This window comes from Manis pentadactyla, chromosome 6 (genome assembly GCF_030020395.1).
Source record: "Manis pentadactyla isolate mManPen7 chromosome 6, mManPen7.hap1, whole genome shotgun sequence".
NCBI lineage: Eukaryota > Metazoa > Chordata > Mammalia > Pholidota > Manidae > Manis > Manis pentadactyla.
In genome coordinates, this window is record NC_080024.1 from 21,063,549 (window position 1) to 21,089,447 (window position 25,899).

Genomic DNA, 25,899 nt, shown 5'->3' on the forward strand with positions numbered 1-25,899 from the left:
ATCCAATATTTTAGATATCACAATGCCACTAATGTATAACCATTATTTGGTGTCAATAATGTTAATTTTACTAGACTCTCAAGCCTTTCTCTAAATTGCGCAACAAAGTATTGTGAAAAGTCTGGAATAACACTTATGTATAAGAAAGTTGAATGTGATAATTAGCATTAGAACTTCTCCAATATCCTAAGGAATCTAGTTAAAATGATTGGATATTCTTGGATATATTAGAAATGGTTCAAACTATAAACCTGGAATAGACAATGTAAAGATGAAATGCCAATACATAGAATACTCTGATCATGATCAGTTTAAACCTTTTCTCCAGATACTGACTTCTTCCACCATTTGACTCCTGTGGAGAAGTTGGGTCAGTGCTAATAACTGAACATTCTTCTCTCAAACATAAACAGTCTCACTGAAAATTAGCCATATTTTTTTTGCCTATAAAGTTCTGAGCACCTTGTCACAGAACTTAGATGAAATGAAAATCCTTTATATCAAGCATCAGTATGACATACAATCCAAGGCTCAAATTTCTATTACATTTAAGGAGGACATTTTGATATATTGATTTATATCCCTAGGGTTCAGATCTGACTTGCAGGACATCCTAATTAAAGCTAGCCATTGGAGAAAAAAGACTCCAAGTAGAGATAAAATGAACTCCAAGTTACTTGAAAATATGACACAAGCATAACAAAAACTAAGAAATCGTGGAGGCTGAAAATATTACTCTTTTCTTTTTTAGCACCTTTTATGATGCACTAGGATAAAAACTCAGTTCTCTCCAGAGTCCTGTAAGAAAAAACCTAATGAGCAAAGGACAGAACGGGGACCATGCTCTACAATAAGTAGGTCCAATGCATATAAAGACTATAGCTCAGAAACATGTCTTCATAGCATGTGCATTTCCACACACTGAACAGATAATTCTAATTCTAGACAGATAATTCTATAGTTAAATTGCTCAAAATTCAGGTACACACACACACACACACACACTTCACAAAATGTAAACATTACCTTAGTAGACACACAGCCTACAAACAAAATTGTTTCCCTCAGAATACATATTGTGTAATAACACAAAAGCAATGTTTAAGGGCAAACAACAAAATGGTGTTAAGCATGCCCCAAATGCTTCTGAGGGAAAAGTTTATCGTGAAACCTACAAATAACAGTTAACAAATCAGTTGGCTATTTGTTAACCATAGCGGTACTTATGCTTAATGAAATCATATTGTTGTAAATTTAAGGAAAATTTAGAAGTGTTTCTCCAACTTTCATTTTAATGTAATAATCTAAGTATGTGGCATGAAAAGTTAGCATTCAATAAATACGGAGGGTAATTCATACCTTAAATTCCTCCAAGATTTTGTAATTTTTCCCATGATATTCACAAAAGTTTTTCACTTCTTTGCACTCAGGACAGCATCCATTGTGTTCCACTTTAGTACATTTTGGGTGAATCTTAGGGCATTCTGGCTGGTCACACACAGGTCCATCCAGAGCACAGACACATGGACAGTTGGAATGCCCTGGGAAAAATCGTTCTCCCAACTTGTATACAAAGCCGCTGTCATCCACACACCCCTTCCCTCGATAGTCATCAAAAATCAGGTTGTCATTACTGGAGGTCTGGTCACTTTCATCAGCAGGATAGTCTTCATGACTGATGGCAGCAGAGGCGACCAATCCAAGGATGACCAACAGAAGTATGCAAGCTTCATGAATATGAAGAGCCATCCCCCTCCTCGAAGGCTTCTGGAAGTGCTCCTAATATTACATACACTCAGCTCCTTCCATGGGAATACAAGGGGGGTAGGCTGAAAATAAATATTTAAAAAGAATAATGTGACATAAAATAAAGAAAATATAGATTCACTTAAGCCCATGCTCTTAACCTGTTTATTTGTAATCTCTTTGGAAGATACTGAGACCTCAGACTAAGTTCATGCAACAATTTACACTTCATTACGAAGTTTGGAGCTTTGATTCTTGGCAATAAGACATTAAAATTTGCCCTTTATGGAGTTATTTCATTTATGCACCTTCAGCTTGTATTTACCTTTCAAATCTCAAATGTCCAGTTTTGCCTAAATTGTAGGGAGTGGTTTTACTGAGCCTCAAAAGGTGATTCCAAGTAGTTACTTACAAATGGTTCAAGAATATTTGAATGTACATTCTCCATTATTCTTTAAACTGGACTAGTCAGTGACAGAATGTAATAGGTTACAGTCATTGGAATGAAAACTCAGGAGATTAGTGAGAAAAATTTCTACTTCTAAAAGAAAGGGAAGAGAGCAAAGTTTAAATATAAATTATAACTGGGATGGAGCTAGTATACAGGCTTTCCCACTTCTTTATGCCCATAATTGGAGAACAGTGGTCTCAATATAGGTTACTTATTTCAGTGAACATGAATCTGGATTTTGAAACATAGCTAAGAAGAAAAATAGCACAAATATTCCACAGTGAATAAGAGAAAGAAAAATTTAAATAATAAATAATGAGTATGTCATATATTGAAAAGGATTTGTTAAAAATAAACTTATTTGTATTATTGTCCACACTTTTATTTTACTCAGGAAGTAAGCTCCTAGTGGGCAGGGAAGATGTATCTGTGAATTTTTTTTTTACAGTGACTTAAGTCTATTATTTGTATAATAATTTGAATTAGTTACTTCAATATAAAATAAATACCATTCACATAATTTTGAAAACATACCTCTCTTGACATGCCAAAGATATTTACATTCAGTCATTATGCACAAAAATGCCAGTGTAGAAAACTATTTATTGAAGTTTCCTCAAATAGTAATATTGTGTTGCCATTCATAGAAATACATCTTATTAATTTGGTGGCATTGACTCTTGGGTTGGTGTGGAGGATTGATAGTGGGCTCTTAAATGTTTAGAGTGACTAACTCATACAGAGGTTCTGGAGAAACTGACTTTAAGAAGTAATAAAGAAAAGTGTTGTCAAATAGTTCATTTGTGTATTTAAGTTTGGCTTTATGCCAAACATCCCTAAGGTTGTATATAGGACATTTTCAGATCATTTATAAATATTATTCATTTGTTTATTTTCAGATCAAATAAGAGCAATGATAAACCATCTCTTTTCAGTCTAACACATATAGATCATTTTAAATAAGATGAGGATGGCATTAGGATACTTCATGAACTCTTACATTCACATTTTATGCTAGATATGCAAATTATAGTAATAGTAAAATGGAAGGTAGTATATTCATACACTCCTTAAGAGAAAAATATCTTTTATTTTTGCATTCCTTTTGGGTAGGTAATGATAAAAGAAATAGATTTATTTTTAAATATGTCAAAAATAATGAGTCATGACAGAACAAAAAAATGCAAATCTATAATTTCACTTGAGCTGGAAGTTCTCTTTGACAAAGCATTTTTTTCTCTTAAATTACTAGAGAGGCCAAAAACATAACAGAAGCTTCTGAAGAAGTATAAATATATATTTTACTAATTAAGGCATGCATTTATAGAGCTATGACACATTTAGAAAGTTTATATTGGAAGAAAAAGGAGCTATTGTGCTTCCTTATAGTATTCCAATAGTATCTGTCAATACATGCAAGATAAGCCGTATAAAATACACATATCATTCTGCTTTAAAAGGACAGACAGAAAATTATCTCTTTACAAGCTACAGGTAGGCATTAATGTGTCAGGTTATGGTAAATGTACACTTGCAAGTAAAAATAGGCACATAATATTCACTTCATATAAACATCAAACATGCTTTGATTACACAAAATACATTTTCTAATCTGCATGGAGAAAACAAGGTTTACTTTGTAATATAACAAAGTTTTTAGGGTATTTAAAAATTTTTTCTCTTCATAATTGAGCTGCTTTAGTGCAGTTTTAAGATACTATTTATTTAAAAGAAGAAACATCAGATAAATAAAATCTTTATCTGAAGATTTAAAATGAGTAAGCAAACATTGCTAAACTGAGGATCGCTTCCCTGCTAAACTTTCCCCCCTCCCCATATTGCTACATACGATTTAAAATGACTGCATCTATTTCTTTGAGAAAACAAACATAACTCATGTCATAAGATACACTTACCTAATCACTCTGGAGGTTAATGGTGGTGGTGGTGGGGTCATAGAACAATATGAATTAAAAGATCAGGTATGTTTTAGAAAAGCAGTTCCTCTTTAATTATCCAAAGAATACATTTTCAGGCATGAATGAAAGGAAATCCATTCCTTCTACCTCCCATTTCAAAACACAGTCAAGTAGCAGTCTCCCGCCCTTCCAGAGAGAAACACAGCAGACATACATAAGAAATATGCTTTGGACCTGTCTTCAGAATTCAAAGCAAGAAGCAATGCTGGTCATGTAGAAATCCGGACCCCAGTGGCAGAATCATGTTGAACTTATTTTTAGCATTTTTCCCAGATTCTTCTATGAAATTTACCGGCTGATTACGCCTCCTCCTCACATGAGTTCACTTACACAGTGTTTGATACGGCAGTAGAGGTGATTTGGTTAGGCTCTGAGGATCACAAACAGCAACAGCATGCTGTAGCTTAAAGCCCGCTCCACCGGCAATACCATCAGCATCATCCACAATGTGTTGCTTGAATTCCCTCTTACACACCAGAAAATACTAACCGTGGACGTGAAGGAAAGGAGCAACTTCAGCTAGGTTTCTGCATCACTCGGAGCAGTTTGCAGACTGCTGGTTTGGAGCTCATTCTGCCGGCAGCCCGGAATTCCTCAGCACCATGGACAGCGCCAACAACTGGCTTCTGAAGCCCAGCTCGGTACAAATCCCTAGCTGCTGCTTTAGAGCAGGCTACACTGTTCTCTAAGCAGTCGCACTTTATACAGCGGATGCGTGCATTAGAAGGGGGAAAGACATTTTACGTACGAGATATTTATTTGCATTAAAATTAACATAAAAAATAAAAACCAGTGTAATTACACCTAATGCATTCTTGAATGTGCTGCAGAGATGAAAGTTCCAGAAGAACCTTGCATTTAGATTTAAGCGATCTGCAGCCTCAATTATTAATAGATAAAGCATAATCATTGTCAAGAAAATCTGTGAAAATATATGTTCCCCGATTCTATTTGACCCTTCGGTTGCAGAAAGACCTTCCCTGTGCCACATGATTAAACTTCAGGTCTTCCTGCAGATTATATTTAATTTTTTCAAAGTAGCCCCCTTCTTCTGCAGTTAGTACTCTAACATTCAAAATCAATCTCCTGTAATTCATCTAGTCTGTCATTAGGCGTCATTGTAAAGCTGTTTCTTTCAAACCCCTGGTGAAGATGCTCTGTCTTAAATTCTTATAAAATGAGAAAGAAAAAGACCTAGACACAAATAAATTAGCAGAAAGTTTTTTTTTTATTGGTAATGGTACGGACACTAAAAGGTATGTGCAAAGGATGTTCTAAAGCAAATTATAAATGTTTCCTGCTGGCATATTTAACCAGATATTTACTGGTTTGGGACTACATGAGACATTTTCCAGCTTTAAAGGGAATGCCCTGCGCAGTGGGATATGCTGACAGTCAAGACCACGTTCGAATGGTGCCGTCAGAGCCTCCGGAAAACAGATTCTCTCCGTTGTAAGAAAATACTACTGTGTGAGCCTCACTCTCGTGGCCCATCAGTTTGTGAATCTGCCCTGATTTAAGATCCAACAAATGGATAACTCCATTGCCACTCGCCTGAGCTAAAACTCGACCTGAAAGAGGGAGGGAGGGAGGGGGCGAAAGAGAGAGAGGGAGAGAGAGACATCAAAGTTTTATTTCAAGCTGTCATAGGTTTTTTTAATTTTGTTATCATTAATCTACAATTACACGAAGAACATTTGTTTACTAGGCTCCCCCCTTCACCAAGTCCCCCCCGCATACCCCATTACAGTCACTGTCCATCACAAGCTGTCATAGTTTTTAAGCAGTGGAATACGCAGTTTTGTGTCAATTGTAATTCAAAAGACTCACTTTGTTTTAGGTATCAGTCATTAAACATGAACTAACTCCTGTCTGCTTAGGAAACAATTCCAGCCAAAAATTAAGACATGTCAATGATTCGTTTATAAATTTTAAAATAAGGAAGTAAAACCTAATGCTCTACCTACTTGATATGCAGAGGTCATCAAATGCCCTGCTAGTCTCTTTATGTCTGGGATTAACAAATCATTTTGAGAAGATGAAAATGAAAATAAGCAATGCAACTTTCTTTTTCAAGTGAATTATTTGTGAAAAATACTAAAAAACACAGGCTTCAAGATTTATGGTTATATAATATATATATATATGCACATATATACATAGTCATACATATATAATGGGTAATTTATATTTTAAAATTTGTATTGTACTTTAAATATATAACTTGTATTATAATTATGCTAAATTATTACCTAAAATATAATAATATATATTTATGCTTTAAAATTGTGACACTAATGAACAGAAAACATATTTTAGAGTTGAAGTAAAAATAAATATCTCCATTTCAAAGATGATTTAGGTTTTTTTACTCTCATTTAAGACTCAGAATTCTCTCAAACTAAAGTTTTGTTACATAAGGGAGCTAAATACAGCACAAGGTATTCTCTTAATTTTTATACTGCATATTTTAGAGTGAAGTTTTCTTAAAGTGAAAATATGTCAGCAATCTAATTCTAATACTTTTATTAAAGAATTTCAGTAGCAAACTATCAGGAAATTTGGAGGTAAGTAGAAGCAATAGCATATTGTTTACATAAATTCAGGTGAAATATTTACATAAATTTAGTATGTGGGATAAATAGGTATTATATTAGAGCTATTCACAGGATTATTTTATCACACTTAGAAGGCATATTATCATTCCAGTAATAATATTTAAAATTCATTGAACCTTTTCAACATGCTGGATACTAGATTTAGTACCTGACATGGACAATTCCATATAGTCCTTACAGAAATCTAATGATAAAGAAAATATTATTAAGTCCATTATATTGGTAAAGAAAGAGTGGCTTGGAAATGCTAAGTAACTTGCTTAAGATGACTCTCTGGGTATAGAGGGAGCTAGCATTTAATAGGTACTTTGAATCCAGAACCTGGGCTATGAGTCATTATGTTTTCTACAACTGGCATAGCATTGTTATTAGTGATACCTTTTTGACAGATTTTTAATTAGGTATACATTGTGAAAATAGAATTAGTTTCATAATAAAAATCCTTAAATGATATTGTCATAAAAGTCATAGTGAAGTATTTCATCTACAAGTTATACCCCTAATTGTCATGAATTTCTCAAAAACAGAGAAAAGTTACAAAAGTAAAACTAACCATGATAGATATGGCCTATTTGCAAACCTTTATAACTACTGGATTTCTTCATCTAGAACAAAGCCTGACACAGCAAACATCCTTAGGATGGATTAGAGTGTCCAAAATAGTAGATGTGAATGTTTATTATAAATCTTCTTCTATTAAGTCTTTGGTGACTGAGGCATTACATAGAGATTTCACTTCCAACCTCACTCTATAGGCAATTGCTGTTTGTGACTTTCCTAAGAACCAGATAACTTTTTTTTCTTGTAGTTTTCATACACAGCTAGGAACGGGGTAAATATGATTTTCTATTTTTGAAACCAAACAAAACGAAACAGAATCAAAGCTCATAAAATGAAAGGATTTAGCTTTAAATCATTATCTCTTGCTGAAGTCAAATCTGTAGAAAGCACAATTGGAAATATTTATGAATATTTGTGTAATTTCTGAAAGTTGCTCAAGAGAATAGAGAAAATGTTAATATTGGAACCTAAAGGTAGGATTATATAAGTTAGCAGCACCATGCCTCAGGTGTTTCAAAAATTTGTGTTTGCTAGGACAGGTTTGAGTCAGTAAGTTTATGGTGAGGTTTTCAGTTTTACTTGAACTAATTTCCAGAAGACTGCAAGATTGTGTGCATGTGTGTGTGTGTAAATTGATTCCTAAAAGGGGTATAAATGTATAATCATGTTAAATAGTTCTTAAAATATATTGGATTATTAAATTGCATACAATGTCTGACCTAAAATTAGTGTTACTGGGAATTGAGGTACTGGACTTTTTCTAGATTAGGAGACTTTAAAAATTATCAGGCTGTGTCAATTACTACAGTAGTGTCTAGTTGGTATGAGAGAGGTGGCACTTATAAAAAAAGATCACAGTATGATTATTGGTAGCATCTCTAGAAAGTGCATATGTACAGACATGTGCATAAGTATTTTCTTAAATATCCTAGTGATTGACAGTGAAAAATAAATCTCAAGATGAATTATTTGTCATCCTAATGTCAGAGTCTTAATGACAAATTTTGGAAGAATAGAAGATTTATCTGTATCAAAGCTTGCTCAAAGGAATAAAAATTTAGTGGAAATAAAGTTTTAAATAGTACCATAAGAACTTATGAAAACTTCCACTAATAAAATGTTCACGTTAAAGTATGTCTCTTTAAAATGTGAAATAAAAAATGATAAATTATATTTGTATTTTAAATATTTTATTAAAATTTTATAAAAACAAAATTTAACCATAATAATTCCCTATGACATGTAATTCCTGAATAAAGGTACAAGAATAATTATACCAACTTAATTCCATAGATTGAAAGTATGTGATTAAACAGTAGTTTATCAACATTGATTTAAAAATAAAAATAAATAAATTGATTCATAAGTTATTTTAAAATAAAATATAAATCAGTATTTGAACATCTGTTATGTAAAAAATAACTTATTTTTAGCCTTCAGTTATTAGGACCCAAACTCTATAGAGTGGGAGGAAAATAAGCAGTCAGGGGAGAAGAGTGACATAATTTTGTAATCTATTCTTTCATGTAAATAACTCTCTCTATATATATAAAACAATGAGTGCTTGTGACTATCCCTTTACTCACATATCACTGAAAAACAATACTTATTTTTATCTAGCAAGATTTTAGAATATTTTATTGTTGATTAAATCAATATCTTTTTTGGTTGATCAATAGGGTTTGAAGGAGGATAACAGGTGTTGCTACTGACTTAATTCTACTGGCAAAAAAATTTTCCAACTTCTTTTGGCTTAGAAGACAAGGAGTAAATTTGATTTACCATCGAAGTATTGCTCTACTATTAATTGATCCAACCAACTTTTGAAAATTAGTAGGTCTCTCAAATTTTAGTTTCAAATATACTTTTAACTTTAAGATCATCCAGCTTCTTTATATTTTGTTTAAAAAGCACTTAAAATATGTCTACTAATATGTTGAGCAAAGCAGTCTTGATCAGAGTTGGTATAAAAACTTGAATGTTTACACTTCTTTATTTAGGCATCATTAGCAATAGAAATCTCTTAAAGATGTTTCTAGAATGAATTAGTCCAAGAAAATCTAGTGGTGAAATTTTGTCTGGTTATATGCAATCACTTTGGATAAACCAATATAAATTGGAAAGTGTTAATCCCATGCTAATAAAATGTCCAAATAAAAATTGGCACTTTGTTAAAGAATTTTAAATTAATTTTAGATACATACATATGTGAAAATTCAGTTTGATTTTAAAAGTATACATCTAGAATAGCTAAGAATTATGTTTAACTTTTCAACATTTACTTGCCTGCTAACCAAGCAAATTTTTCTTAAGGTTAGGAATTCTGCATATTGCCTATTACAGCAAAATTTTTGACACAAATCATGAAAGTTGACACAATCAATGCTTAAGTACATGCTTATTGCATGAGGAGTTGTGATGTGATATAAATAGGAGTGCACAGACCTTTATGCTATATTTTAAGTAGAAAGTATATGAGCACATTTCTTTGTCTTTCAGGTCTATTGGAATGACCTGAAATAGTAGCCATTATTTATTGACCATCTAGAGCTCCATATATGTCACTTCATGTGTGCCACTTTCACCCTAAGTTGTAGTTACTATCCCATTTTAGCTAATGAAGAATGGACTTAGAGAAGGTAAAGGTAGGATTTGAGTTGAAATCTTTATTACTCAAAAAGTCTTGCTTCATATACTGGCTTTAGAGTTTCTTTCATAAATTAAGACTAAGATAAGTGTTACACTTTGGGGTGTATCTATGAATGCCATGGAATTTCATAGGCATATAGGCTCTTAAGTATAATGCTCATGTTAGTCCCATAATTCTTTTATTCAGTGCTAATTTTACTACTTTTTGAAGTATGAAACTAAAACATCCATGTTCTTGCAGGAGTCATTCTTTATATATATCCATTAGTATGTTCTAGTGCATATTTTGTACATATTAAAAATTACACCTGATAACTAGAGACTCATGTTACATCCCTTCTCATATCTCCAGCAAAATTATCTCCCTAGTTCTTCCATTTCTATTTTGAATATTATATTCTTCCTGTTTCCCAGGCTTCAAACTGCAGTGGCATTCATTTCTCACCTTTTTTTGTCTCTCCATCCTGAACCCAAGTTATATCCATTCTTCTTTAGTAGTTTTCTATAGTCTGCTTGTTTCCAACTGTTATGTTCATAATATTAAAGTCCTTATTTTTAGATGTTAGAACCACTGTACCCTGAATGATCTTGTTACTTCTTTCCTTTTAAATTTACCTATATTAATTCCTAAAGTTTCTTCAGTTGTCATTCTTATTCTAAAACACCATAAATTTCAGCAGTAGCAACAAAGAGACTCCTTATAACTCTGACATTGTCACCTTCTGTTTTGTGTTAGAAACATTTTACAAAGCAGCTCAGATGAAGTGACTTGCTCAAGGTAAGAAAACATATTCATGGCAGTCATAGAACCTGCTTGAAATCATATCTTTGATTTCCAAATCGCTGCTCTTTTTACTATTTCCCCCTGATACTGAGTAATGTTCTAGTACCTTATCATGGCTCCAACACAAATCTGCATTTACTCACCCACATGCAGTCTTACATGCACCCTACCTATGTTCTCCATCAAATGACTTATCATCATTTCTTGAATGTATTTTTCACCACCCCACTTTTGGATCTTTGCTTCTGCTATTCCTTCTGGAAAAACATTTTTTTTAGCTGTCTCCCTGGCCCCTGACCATATCCTCCTAATAAAAATCAGCCAATTTATTAAACTCTGGTTCAAAATGACTTTCTTCAACCCAATGGTAGAAAACATCCCTAGCAGAGAGCTTCGTATTCTCACCATTAATTGCATTTTACTCATACCATTTACGTGATAATAAGATGCTATAAATTGTAGTTAACTATGTGCTTGTCTTTTTAACTTTGTAATTACCCAGGAACAGGAACCATGTCATATCTTGGCATTCCTCCACCTTAGCACAGAGGCTGTTTTAGTCAATACTGTGTTAATAGTAACAGTTTTCACAACTATCCTCTTTCATTTTTATTATTTTCCAAGCACAGCACAGTTCTTAGCCCTTAATGCACATCATCTCAATGTATCCTTCAATTCTACTGGGTAGATACATACCTATACTATCCATTATCAGTCGTGACTCACATGTAGCTCTTGAGCATTTGAAATGCAGCTCGTGCAAATTTCAATGTGCTACAACTGTAAAATGCTCAACAGATTTCAGAATTATGAAAGCAAAATATTTCATTAATTTTTATATTGATTATGTATTGCATTGATACTATTTTGGATATATTAAAAACATTTTAAAATTAATTTCACCAGTTTTTTAGAAATGCGGCTACTAAAAATTTTTAATTATGGTTCCCATTATTTTTCTACTGTATTTACTATATTGAGGTATATGCAATAAAAAGGCACAAATCTTGGTGTACAGCCTGATGAATTTCGTCCTGTGTATACTCTCATGTAACCATCACCCTCACCAAGACATCAAAAAAATCTCTGATTTTTTTCCCCATTTCTCCCATCCTCCCCCATGGCAACTACCAGTGTGTTGTGTGTATTTATGAGTCAATTTCAGTTTTGTTTGTTCATTTGTTTTGTTTTTTAGAATACACATGTAAGTAACATCCTATGATTTGTCTTTCTCTCACTGACTCATTTCACTTAGCATAATGCCCATTAGGTCCATCCATCTTGCTGCAAATCACATTATATTTGCTATTGGATAGTGTTAGCACATACCCTGCTTCAAGGAGGAGGAAAATGAGGTTTACAGAGATAAAAACTTCTTCATGGTTGCAGAGCTTCTAAATAGTGGAGTCTAGATTAAGGGCCTACATGATGCCAAAGTTCATACTTTTATCCTCTATGTCATGCCCTAATATCTCTGGATGACATTTTATTGACTGGCTCAATGTTGTCTCCCACTGTGATTAAGCTGCCCTTACTAAAACACAACGTGAGTCAGAGCAAACATTTCTTTGGATACAGTTCCAGTTTCCAGCTGAATCCATGTTTGCTCCTAGGAATACTTTAAAATTAATTTCTATTTAAGTATAAGAAATATTTCAAAAATTTCATTTCTGTGGCTACCTGAATGGCTCTTATTGACTCTGAGAATGTTATTGTTTAATTAGCTTCTTGGGAATAGGTGGGGAACTTAGGAAAGCAGCTTTTATTCTTTTAGAGTTCCAAGAGCCCATCCATGGAGCCAGGATTCAACAGTGCTTTAGTGGACAGGAAAGTCACTTCCACATCTTTAGGTAAGTGTTTTGTATTAAGATGTTATAAAAATGTACCATTCTTGCTGAAGGGGAAAAACCAGAATCTATCATCTTTCTGATGCTCATCCTTTCAAGATTGCCTAATATCCCTCAGACTCACCCAAATAGTATTGCTGAATACAGTGAACATATTTTACTAATTTCTTACACTAATAGATCATGAAAAAAGCAGCAGTTATTTTGTTGAATGATTTTGATGTAATTTATTTTGCATGAAAGATCCCTTCAGAATTTAAAAAGATAAAATTTTTAGATTGATAAAATTATCAAAGGTGGAGATATTGGGACCTCACTTGTCAATATGACAGTTCATATTCCCTGAAGTTCCAAAAAATCATGAGATGCATGAAGCCTTTTAATAAAGCAAATTGGTGGTCAAGTTTTGAGAAGAACCAGAAGACTGGTTCAGGGGCCTTTCCAGAGTAGTGTATTCCCTGGCCAAAATGGTGCCATTTTGTAAAGGAAGATTCAGATAAGGAAAATAGGTAATATAGGTTATGAAATTTACCAAATCATGTTGGCAAGAATCCTTGATTTTTTTGTTATTAGAGGAATAATTCATAACACTAGTAAATGTCTCACGAGTTAGAGGTTGTGCTTCTTTGGAAAAGTCTTTAATTGATCTAATAACATTTACCCAATGAGCTATCAATTATCAAGTACTGTTAGCCAAGGCAATGTGGTTACATATATTGTTTGGTCAAAGGTGAATAGTATCCTATTGAATAAGATCCATTAAATGCTATATATATTGAAACTGCATAAACTTATAATAAATTATTTAGAAAATTGATTTAGAAGATATACTTCTCACTCAATATCTATACACTTAACACATCTATTAGCAAAAAGGTCACAACATTCACTTATATGTTTGATAATACTACAAAAATATAATTTGCTGACAATATAATGAGTCAACAGTTGACTTAAACTATGCAGTTTTCTACTATGTATATTATATCATCAAGAATAGTTTTGTTCTGGGTTAAATGCATGTTGTCTGCATGAATGAAATTCTGTTATAAGAAAGAGAAGCAGACTCAAAACTTTTAAGTTTATTACAAATAATGAATATGTGAATGAAATACATCATTACATTTCTTATTAACTTCAGTAATTTCTTATGATCATTCATGCTTTGATTAAATTTTGAGCAACATGTTCCCCCAAAGAAACAAAAACACCCATTTTATATTTCATTCTACAATTAGTTTCATACACAGATTATAGGAAATTTGTTTATCACAAATATACAAGAATGAAGTCTAAAACCGTTGTGTGCCATATATAAAATAACATAGCAGAGAGGCTTTGATCAATAAGGAAATGATTTTTATACACATCAGAACCAATTTGAAGCAATTCTCTTGATCAATATAGATAGGCAGAAATGCTTCTCAGCATTTATTACCTGTGGAGAGTGCTATTGATTAATTGTATTGATTTTTAGAATGCACGTAGAGAGGCATCTGTTGTTTCTTTAAGATGTCTGAAAATCAGAAGTATCAAGAATATCAAGAAACTAAGTTTTGAGGATTTGCATTAATGGCTCACCTGGGTCATTACTCAGAGTTTAAAGAACACCATTGAAGGAGATGTGTAATTTGATTTAGTTTATTTTGCATCCTATAGCTGATCAATATATTTCAGAAAAAAATATTACTTGGGAATTTAACTTGCTTAAGTGCTAGTAAAAATTTATAAAATTTTCCAGTATTTTTACTATATATACTTTTGCTAAAGAGTCTCAACTTTTATAGGTAATACTACTTGAACAAAGGCTAATTTGTGTTGAAATGTAAATATAGGCTATAAAATTATGCATTTAGCAGGTGAATAAATCCAAAAAGTAAAGTCTTTACTTGCTAGGACAGAAGTTTTTTCTTGCCATATGTAGTTTTAAAATATTTCCCCCCTATTAGGAGAGCATGAATGAATATCTTCTTGAACAGGTGCTTCCCTATATAAGCTGTCTTCTGAATATTATAGAAATCCCTTGTGAGATATACGTAAAGTCCTAAAAATGTTCTAATTATTCGATCTATTTAGAATATCAACAGCCACCTGCTTTCATTAAGAAATCCTTGTAGACCTGTTTCCTAACTTGGTCTTCACCTATGCAGCTGATCAGTGTTGAAATAATATTTATTCTGGGGCCCCATGCACCTGGAGCTTTGTAAACGTTTCAGAAAGGCTTTTGTGGATGTCAGAGAAAAATTTAGTTTTGGTTCAGTTCTGGGGGTCAGATAAGCTATGGCAAAATGTGGTTCAGAAAAAGTCAGACTGATATTTAATTCCCCATTGTTCATAAGTAGAGAAAGGACGGGAAAGCTTATATCTTGCATGAAAAATTTAATTAAAACTTTAAAAATCTTATTATAAAGCAATAAAACCACCTTTAGTATTTCTCATTTTTCACTACTTAAACCATAACATATACAACATTTTAAGAATTAGAGTTCTAGTATTTTGGGAGTTTTTTTCTTCACAGACACTTCTGTCAGCACTAACTTCATCATAAAGGCATACCCTTTCCTGAATGTGGAATTTTGTCTGTAGGGAAGAAAATACTGTCAGCTTCTGTTAATGTTGATGTGGTAAATTAGTAATAATTGTATCCTTATTTCTAGAACTTCATCATTCCTACTCTAGGGCAACGTCCATTGGGTGAAGGTAGTTAAGCAATAAATCAGCATCACTATACCATTACTAGTTATAGTCAAAACAATGCAAATATGTGATAAAAGAACTGTATCCAAGAAGGTAACTTCCCTCCCTGAAAGAGTAAAAAAAAATGGCTGGAATATCAATGTGGCAGTCCTGAATGAGTTTGCAGTGGCTAAATAAGTTAGTTTAAAAATAATCTGCTTTTTTTGAAATCATTAAACATTCAAGTCATAGACAGACTGCCCAGATTCCAAATCTTTCATATTTCATTAGAGGACATACACAAACCTAACATCTAAGTGATACATTATCTTCAAAATTATTTAAGATGGTTGAGAATGATAAAATCACTAGTTTTCATATATTCTATATTTTGAATATTTTTTATTAATATTTTTTCTTGAATATTTTTTAGTATATTAGGTAATCTTACAATCACATGTGTAGGAAATGTTATTTTCATTTTATAGATGAAGATATTGAATTATAGAGAAGCTAAGTAACTCCTTCAAGATAACAGAGCTAGTGTTACAGAAAGAATACCAATCCGAGATTGTCTGCAAAACTTTTTCATTCTATAGCCTGGGGAGAAGAGAAAGTAGTTATGCCAGAAAGCTAAGCTAATTTGGCTGTTACATGAAGTGCTAAATAAATTTATATTAACTCATAATTCTGTGAAGACATCTTTATGGAAATCTAAAGCAATATTCTAGTATATTATAATCTGATGGCCTGGCTTTATACTTCAGAAAATTCAAAGCAACATGTGATTAGTTTGTTCTTTAATTAGTCTTTCTCTAGCACACTTTTTCTCTTAACCCTCTTAATCTGGAATTCCAGTTGTTTCAAGTGGGCTTTCCTAAAAGCAAGAGACAATTTGAGATTAAGGGCACTGATGAATACTTGGGGTCAAAGTAATCAGACTTGTACATGAGACACAAAAATGAAAAAGTGAACATTGCAGTTATTTGAGGCTGAAAATATCCTAATATTCCTTCTACTCAGACAAGACAAAGTGGGAAAGAGAAAAGATAGTTTAAGACTATATATTTATAACCAGGAAAAACAAGAAGTCTGAAACCAGAAATAGCTGGCCCAAGAGTTTGGAATGATATTATAAGAGCATCACCTCTAGAACATCATCTCTCAGCTTTGCTTTCTGTAGTGTGGATTCACTCAGGAAGGCTCTCTCCACTTGGTGATCCCGGCAGGTTCGAGTTCAAGCCTCCCAAATTCAGGGTCCATGAAAAAAATACCTCAGTTGCCCAGCAGTTTTATTGATAAGAATGTCCCTCCTTGGCTAACTTAAGTCATGTCCTTGTCCCTGTACCAATCATTACAGCTGGCAGGAGGAAGGGCCTGATGGGCCAGGCTAGGACTGAGTGCCCAGTACAACTGAGAGTGCACAAAGAGAGGTACCCAAAGGGAGAGCAAGGTGTTGTTATTGAAGAGGAACAGGCAATTTGTATGGAAAAAAAAACCAAAAGCAAAACCAGAGCCATTTTTTTCATTAGATAAGAAAACAAGCCACATTCTAGGCCATTGGAACAATGTTTTGCTTTATTACGTTTCTATTTAACAATGTCTCATTCCACACTCTTATCTCTTAAAAGACTCCTGTGCAAATAAACTGCATCTGACTTTACTAAGAAATAAGGACAATTATTTTGCTAAATAGATTGCTGATGTTTGGGACCCCTTGATTTACAGTGAGGCTATAAAACGCAGAAAAATCCCAAAGGAAATTTCAGGGAGGGTGTGGCTAAATGGGAATTATAGTTGCAAAGAACCAGAAAGAGTTGAATACCTCTGTGGCAAGTAGTCTGTGTTAGGAAATGGAAAATATTCTATAAATCTGGGCTTGTTTTGCATTAATTAGATACTTTGGTTATTAATATCTGAATGGTATTCATATGACAGATTATACTCCCCAAAAGAAATACCATCTCAGCAAGTTACATTGAATTTCTTTTGTAAAATCAGAGAATAAGATTATTTTACTGTCTAAAATTAGAAACATATATCATAATTTTTATAAGGCCTTAGTATTTTCAGGCAAAAATTAACTGTCGTTTTAAGGGCTTGTCTCGTGGTACATTTTCTATGGGGGAGAGATTCTATTAAAAAATTAGACATGATTGGGCTTTGTAAATTAGGAGTCTCTTCAAAATAGCATAATACTAGTCTTCTAATACTTTTGTTTTTTTGAGCAAATCTAAAGTTTGATATGTTTCTTTTTCCCTAGGAATATCTTCAATATCTTTATTTCTCAAGTATAACATTTTTCCTGATTTTCTTTTTTAAGCTTCATGTTAGGAGTGTTATAGAACATGAAGGGTCAAAAATATTCCTAGTTTCAACCAAATGCAAACATGCCTTTGAAGATATTAGGGGCATGTTTAATCCTGTACATAATACACATGCACATTTTTACTTAAATGATCCTAATTGATAGGAATCAAATTGATTGATTTAAACTTATTTTACTAGATACCTACTTCACAATTTTGGCAAAAATATTTATAAAGATTTTATCTTTTTTCAATAACTGAAAATACTGTCATCTATTATATATTTAATCCAATCAATATATTACCTTTTATATTTATTATTCAATGAACAAATCAGATAGAAAAAAAAATCTTTTTATTTTTTACCCAATTCTAGATATTCTTGGACCAAACTTTTCCACCTGGTGATAGAAAGAACATGGCAAGACAAAGACAAATCTTATATATTTCCTTCAGGGGCTGCCAGCCAAAGAGCAGGGAACAATTATAGGAAAACTGTATTATAACATTCAACCAAGACAAGGATCCACAAGGTATCTGAGATTCATGAAAATGTCCTTAATCTAATTACAAAAGAGGGACTGGAAGACTGCTTCCATATGAGATATCTCTATTTTAAATTAATCTTAATTTGCATTAAGGAAATACATGACATAGTTAAAGAAATCAACAAGTGTTATAGGCTTATAATGAAATAACACTTTTCTACCCTAAATCCTCCCACACCACACAAGCCCATTCCCAGAAGTACCTATTTTAAATCTTTTTAGCTGCTGCTTTTGATATTGCCTCCATATACATATGGAGCAATAATATGTGCCACTGCTATTTCTTAATGTATCAATTTCAGACATTTTCTGTGGAACTCCTATTAAAAAGGAATATTAGACTCTCACATAATTGTATCTACTTCTCATCTGTCCACCTTTCTATTTTACATTACAATTTTAGGTTTAGTATTAACAAACTCAGTAGTTACATTATTATGACTTCTATCCACATGGTTCACGTTGTCAGTTACCGTGCTCTGCTACACACCCATACTGTACAAGTGTACTTGCCAGACTTTTTTTTCTTTCATTTCTGGGTTGGTTTTCTACATACTTATCACTAATCATTTCTCTAGAACTATAGAACTTCTTTCAATACTATTTTTCCTTGGTGAAAAATGTTAAGTTTATTTTTGGATCTTTATTTCCTGGAGACCATACCTCCAAAAAACAGCTTTGTTGTATAGGAAAATATATCCTCTGGGGTTCCTGGGAAAGGGTGTACGGGGATAAAATTCTTAGAGTAGGAGTCAAACTGACATTTTCATTGTGTGATCCTCAAATGTCAGTGTCTGTAGGAATTTTCTTTGGGTCCTATTCAATTTCTCCACCAATGAATTCTGACTACATTCCAGAAGTTGGATGAGGGAATAAAGATGAAGGCACAAATTATTTTTATTTTCTCTTACTTGACCTTTGCCTTCCATAGATGTTTTACATGTATTGACTTATTTACTCCTCAAAATCATCCTAACGGTTATCCCAAAATTACAAAAGAGGAAATTAAGCCCACATAGCTTGAGGAAATTGCTTTCTATTAAACAGTTGTCAGGGCCAACATTCACATGCAAATGATATGGGTCCTTGTATATAACCACACATACAAAAAAACTCTAACAGCTAAAGCAATCTTGAGAAAGAAGAACAAAGCTGGAGGCATCACAGTTCCTGATTTCAAACTATCTTACAAGGCTATACTAATCAAAACAGCATGGCATTGGCATAAAAATGACATATAGATCAATGGAATAAAGCACCCAGAAATAAATCCACGTATATATGGTCAATTAATGACAAAGGAGCAAAGAATATGGGCAACCTCTTCAATAAATGGGGCTCAAAAGCCTGGTCAGCCATATGCAAAAGAATAAAACTGGATCACTGTCTTACACCATACACAAAAACTAACTCAAAATAGATTAAACACTTAAATGTGAGACCTAAAACCACAGAACTCCTAAAAGAAGATATACTTAGTAAACTCCTTTACTTTAGTATCTATGATTTTTTGGATTTGACACCAAAAACAAAGGCAACAAAAGAATAAACAGATCAAACTATATTAAATTAAAAAGTCTCTGGACAGCAAAGGAAACCAACAAAATGAAAAATCAATATAACTGAATGGGAGAACATATTTGCAATTCATATGAAGGGTTAACATCCAAAATAAAAAAAATCCAACATGACTCAAAATTTTCCAAAGAAAATATACAGATGATAAAACAAGTACATGAAAAAGAACTCAAAATCACAGTCATTAGGGAAATGCGACTCAAAACCACAGTGAGATATCACCTCACGCCTGTTAGGATGACTAGTATCAAAAAAGACAAGCAATAACAAGTGTTGGCCAGGACAGGGAGAAAAGGCACTATCGGTGAGAATGGGAATTGCAGCCAGCCACTATGGAAAACAAAAATGAGAAATAGAACTACCGTATTATCTGACAATCCACTTCTGAGTATTTATCTGATGAAAATGAAAACATTAACTTGAAAAGATATATGGACCCTCATGTTCATTGCAGCATTATCTGCAATGGCCAAGACATGGAAGTCCATCAATGGATGATGATAAAGAAGATGTGGTATATATACAATGGAATATTATTCAGCCATAAATGAGAATGAAGTGCTGACATTTAATGGCAACATGGATAGGCCTTATAGGCATTATGCTAAATGAAATGAGTCAGAGAAGAGACAAACACCATATGATTTCACTTATATATAAAATCTTAAAACAACAATAACGACAAAGTCAATTCATAGATGCAGAGAACAGACTGGTGGTTGCCAGAGGTAACCATGGGGAAAATGAGTAAAGGTGGTCAAAAGATACAAATTTCCATGTATAAGAGGTTGTGGGGATATAATGTACAGCATGGTTACTATAGTTAACAACACTATATTGCATATTTTGATGTGCTAAGAGATAGATCTTAAAATTTCCCCTCACATATGAGGAGGTGATAGATGTTAACTAAATTTATTTTGGTAATCATTTCACAATATATACATACATCAAATTATGTTGTACACCGCCAACTAATACAATGTTATATGTCAATTATATCTCAATAAGACTGGCAGGGGGGAATTTATAAAAGAAATTCCTGGGTCAAAAATAAAGTAGTTTGGGCCCCAAATCCCTGCTCTTAACTGCTTGTTTACAGCTCATTTAAGCTCAGGTCATGGTTTTGTGATATCTAATGTGATAACAGTGTCCTCTATAGCTCTTAAGAGCTCTCAAGAACCATCATATCTAAAATCACAGCTGTCTGATCAAGTACTCTCCTCCGGTGACATCACCGACCTCAGGAATGTCTCTGGATTTTGCTCTGTACTTGCCTCAAGACTCCTTTCTCATGGAGCATCAACTGTGTTTTCCAATTAGTTTCCTATGTGGGCTTGTCATTTTTGCCAAGCCTCCTATAGATTGGCAGCTCGATTTTGGACCATCATTTTGAGTTTGATCTGGCTGTCTTTGGAACTGAGTTTCTGGTAACTTTCCCACTTGCCGTTCAGTTGGACATTAGTACCAGGACTGCCACTTCCCTCTAGAACTGATGTTGGGCTCCCTGACCACCACTTGCCTCTCCCATTTCACTGGGGAGGGGAATGACAATGCGTTACTGTCATTCTACTTGGATGGTTTGGATTTTAACTGCCCCTTCAAATTACATTTTTAGTGATATTTAATTCAGCATTCACGATATGACAGTTTTAACCGATTTATGCTCAAAGTGAGCCTGAGATAAAATGGGAGCTGGGTGGTGTAGAATAGTCACTTGTTTGGCTATCCAGGAAGCCAAGTTTAATTTTAGCTTTGAGAGAATTTGAAATCATTATAATTAGATGAGTATTAAAGCCCAAAGTGAAAAGGGCTCTTTTTTTTTAAGGCATACCCATTCATTTAGCGTCAATTCACAACTGGCAGCTCATTCTCCCAAATGCTCTATCACTGAGTGTGCATACAGAGTTAGGGTAAAATAGTTTTGGAGGAGTTCAAATAACTTGGAAGTAGGTCATTGCTGGAGATGTGATACAGACACTATAATTAACTTGAATATCCATAAAAATGTAAAATATAAAATGTATTTGTATTTGTAGAAAGGAAGATTATATTGTTTCATACATTTTATTTATTGTGGTACAAAATAATGGGATAGTTGGTTTAGAATGATTTCAAGGTACACTGCACATGCTGTTGGACTTCAATGCAAATGTTGGGTAATAACCATTCTGGAGCTTGGGCTCCAAGGTTAACCTGAAGTGTACTCCAGAAAAATAGGCAATCATTTCACTGTCACTTCAAAATTCTACATAGGTTCTGCTTCAGTCCAGACTAATGCCCTGACTGAAGAGTGTCAATGATATGATGGTCTGAGGCATCTTGAAAAGCAGATGAGAAAATATGACTGGCAGTTTAGTTTCCTGCCCCTGCAAAGAACTAAAAAGTGTTTTTGTAAGATTTAGAAGAAAAAAAAAAAACAGATTCAAAGTGGGTTTTGGAATTCCAGTTAAAAAAATGAAAGCAAAGACTTCTTTTAACAGAAGCATGTTATTGTCAACAGTGGCACCTCTATTAAGCTAGTTCTTTTACCTAAACACTCCTATTACTGTCATCTCTCAGATTTGTCATACCCACCACCCTGACAGTACAAATATTCCACTGTAAAATTTGTCAAAGAGGCCAGTTGATTTCCTACATCTTCTGACACATGCTGCTCTTTAATATCAGCCTGTCAGAACGCCTAAGAGAAAGGCATCTGCTTTCATGCTTGGAGCCGAGCCTGGGACTACCGTCACACACACTGTAATCATTAGCCTTACACTGCCGTGAAAGTCTGCCTATGCTGTTGGCATAAATCTATCATGAAAGTTAGACTGCACACGAGATGGTGGAGCTAGTTATTTCAAAAAACATTTTTTTTTCTGGTGTGAATCTGCTCTGATTTCTTTTTACAATAAGTTGTTTTGGAATGTGTGTTATATTTTCCTCTGCAAAAATCAAGTGGTACCTGTGTAGAAGTCAAAATAAATATTTTGGTTGATGTTGATTATATTCAATTTGTATGGGTTACATATGCCTCCGTTTTCATCTTAACTTCCTTATCTAAGGAAGAGTGTCCCTCTTGGTTTCAAAATGTGATTAAGTCATTTAGGGGTGATGTACTGGACAGTCTTCCTTACCAAGATGGTCTTCCTGGCACCCATTGGTAGGTTATTGCTTTTATGTCCTCCCTTATCTGGTTCTCTTGTGGCATGTGTTAATGGAAGGTTTGAGGAGCAGAGGAGCAGCCTGTTTATATAAGGCACATTCTGATAAAAGAATGTGGCTAATTTTGCAGGAAATGCAACAGAACTTTTATAACCAGTATTTTTAGTATATTTATAGTTACCTTGGGAGGATGTACTCTTATCCCAAAGACAATTATAGAATGCCTTCTGCATGTACACCAGCATAAGCTTTTGTTCACTACTCAGCAAAGTTTATTGGTATTTGAAATGAAAAAGTCACACATTATCACTATAATAATTAACAAACATAATGATATCCTTTATGTACATAACCCACCCCCCCAACAACACTTTACCTTAACCCCTGGCCTAACTCCCCTTTGCTGAGGCTGATTTTAATAATTTGTTTTATCATTCCATAGTTTTTATCTGCTCATAAAAACATATATATAGTATATAGTAGCTTTAATTTTTTAAGAAGAATGTGTAGATCATATATATTCTTTATCTTGTTCTTTCCCCTTTAAGAATATATTGTAGACATGGCCATGTCTACCATGAAATCAATGAACCATGAACTTTAGGGTCCTGTACATGTATGATGAGGTCCTGGGACGGGAGGGCCTGGCACATTTTTTATTCATAATTTTTCTTTCTTAGAGGGCCTTTGACTTTTTAATGTACTAGGCTCCACAAAATGTGAACCTATTCCTTAGCTTGGACATTTCAAGGTTAGTAGATCTGGAACATGTACATTCTTTTTGTTCTAGCATTCTCACAAATGTGAATTTCCCCAACAGGAAAGAATTTCCAAAATACAAAGGAATATCTACAAGAATTATTGCAGCATCTTTAAGATATTAAAAATATGACAATCCGTCTTTTCATCACTTGGAAAATGATGGTACATCCACACAGCATGTGTTTTTGCATTTTCTGAGTGATGACAAGTTGTTGGTTTCTCAGGATGCATTTGATTTTTTGAAGTGCTCAAAAGGTATGGAGAGTCTTGTAGAAAGTAGAGGAGCAATTAGAGAAGTATTTATTACCTTGGGTTAAAAGTTAGAATTTGCCTATAAAGCCATGGGGTTGTTTTATCTGGCTCTTTCCTTCACCAGACATGTTTTGTTTCAGATATGTTGGTGGAAAAAATGGGGTCCCATTTTTAAAAGTGGAAATAATATTTGCATGGTAATCCCAGTTTAATGCAGAGTGTCAGCAGGCACTTAATGCATATTTGTTAAAAGAATAAGCGAGTAAGAGATCAGATTTGTGATTATCAGGTAGAGGTTAGGGATGGGGGGTTGGAGGAAGATGGTCAAAAGTTACAAACTCAAGTTATAAGATAAGTATTGGGGATGTAATGGACAGCGTGACTATAGTTAATACTGCTGAGTAGTATATTTGACACTTGTTAAGAGAGTAGATCTTAAGAGTTCTCATCATAAGAAGAATGTTTTTTGCATTTATATGAGATGATGGATATAAACTAAACTTATTGTAGTAATCATTTCACAATATATGTAAGTCAAGTCATTATGCTGTATAATGCTGTTTATACCTTAAATATACAGTGCTGTATGTCAATCGTACCTTGATAAAACTGGAAAAAAAGAACAAGCGTTTATGTAAACATGAATAGTATTACACATATGCATCATAAGAGAACAAAAGAGGGAGAGATGTTGATTACTTAATGGTGTCAAGACAATTCTTGCTTTGCAGAAGATGTGATGTTTGAGATAAAGATAAAAAGAAGTTGAAGGGATAAAAGTAAACAGAGAACATTCTGGTTGGAAGGAGGTGGTATCTAAAAAGGCTTAAATGTGTAAAGGAATTTGACTTGTCTGGAGAAATTAAATGAATGGGTTTGGAGTGCAGGGTGTAGATGATGGATAGGAGCTGGGATTGAAAAGTTAGGCAGCTTCCCAAAGACAAGTAGTTCTTCCCCTTTCATATTCTTAGCTTGTGTCCTTATTTTCATTCCTCAGTGGTCCCTTTTACAACAAAATTTCTCTATTGGATGAAATTTGTTTTCCATATTTAGCTGACTTTTCCTCTAGAGATTACAATGTTCTTTAAAATATATATATATATTTGTATCTTTCCTTTTTTGGAACATGCCACAAGGTGGTTATTACCAAAATTATGTACAATATATGAGCCAAACTGAAATATTAATAGAAAATCAGGATCATGATAAAACAGAACATACAAATGGCATTCGGAATATTCAACACAATGTTTTCATTATTTCAACTTCAACTTTAGATCTGTGTTTCCTGGTAGTGGAGTCCAAAAAATAAGTTGACGGTTTTAATAAAAAGATATAACTCAAAAACTATTTCTTGAGTCTTTATATAAAGAACAAGTAGTTAAGATCATGGACTCTAGAGTCAGAATGCCTAGGTGGTAGTTACTTAAGCTCTCTGTGCCTCAGTTTCTTTATCAAATGGACAGTTTGTATGGTTTAAATGAGATACTAATAGGTAAGACTTACATAATGTTGAATATGTGTTGGTAACTGATCTAAGTACTTTCCATATATTAAGCCATTTAACCCTCATGATTAATTCTTGCAAAATAGGAGGCTGTTATCTTTTACCCTATTTTACAAATGAGGCAAAGAGAAGTTAACTAAATCTCCAATGAGCATATAGCAGTGACAGAGCGAGAATTTGAACCCAAGTGGCCTGGCTCTGGAGACAGCCCCTGGACTACTGGCTAACCTGCCCATTTAAACAATGAAAGGCATGAGATATCAGGTGCACATAATGTGGCAGGCACCATCTAATGACTATTTGTGTCATGATAAGGGAGCAGAGAACATTTTCAATGCCAGTTGAAAGTAAACATAGTCATGGATTTTTTGTGGCTGTCTCTCGTTGTCTATGTTAAAAGGATAATATTAAAATGGGATTCAGTGACAGCAATTCTGCAAAAGGCAAGCTAATATGTTCTAAGTAAGAGGACTTCAGGAATT

The 25,899-nt window shown here is 33.6% G+C and overlaps 2 protein-coding genes across 5 annotated transcripts in view; both read right to left on the minus strand.

Annotated features, from left to right (window-relative positions):
- VWC2L (von Willebrand factor C domain containing 2 like) overlaps positions 1-4,778 on the minus strand; it is a 148,287-nt gene extending 143,509 nt beyond the window's left edge. Inside the window, exons 1-2 of the mRNA XM_057504352.1 lie at positions 4,114-4,778; positions 1,360-1,829 (exon numbers count right to left, since the gene is read on the minus strand). Of these exons, the coding sequence (XP_057360335.1) occupies positions 1,360-1,749 (390 nt within the window). The 5' untranslated portion in view covers positions 1,750-1,829; positions 4,114-4,778. The remainder of the gene's footprint in view (positions 1-1,359; positions 1,830-4,113) is intronic.
- Positions 4,779-5,402: 624 nt separating this feature from the next.
- SPAG16 (sperm associated antigen 16) overlaps positions 5,403-25,899 on the minus strand; it is a 974,490-nt gene continuing 953,993 nt past the window's right edge. For 2 of the 4 annotated variants that reach the window (XM_057503578.1, XM_057503577.1), the window contains one exon: positions 5,403-5,747. In XM_057503578.1, the coding sequence (XP_057359561.1) occupies positions 5,572-5,747 (176 nt within the window). In that variant the 3' untranslated portion in view covers positions 5,403-5,571. The remainder of the gene's footprint in view (positions 5,748-25,899) is intronic. The other 2 variants (XM_057503581.1, XM_057503579.1) reach the window with 2 other exon arrangements.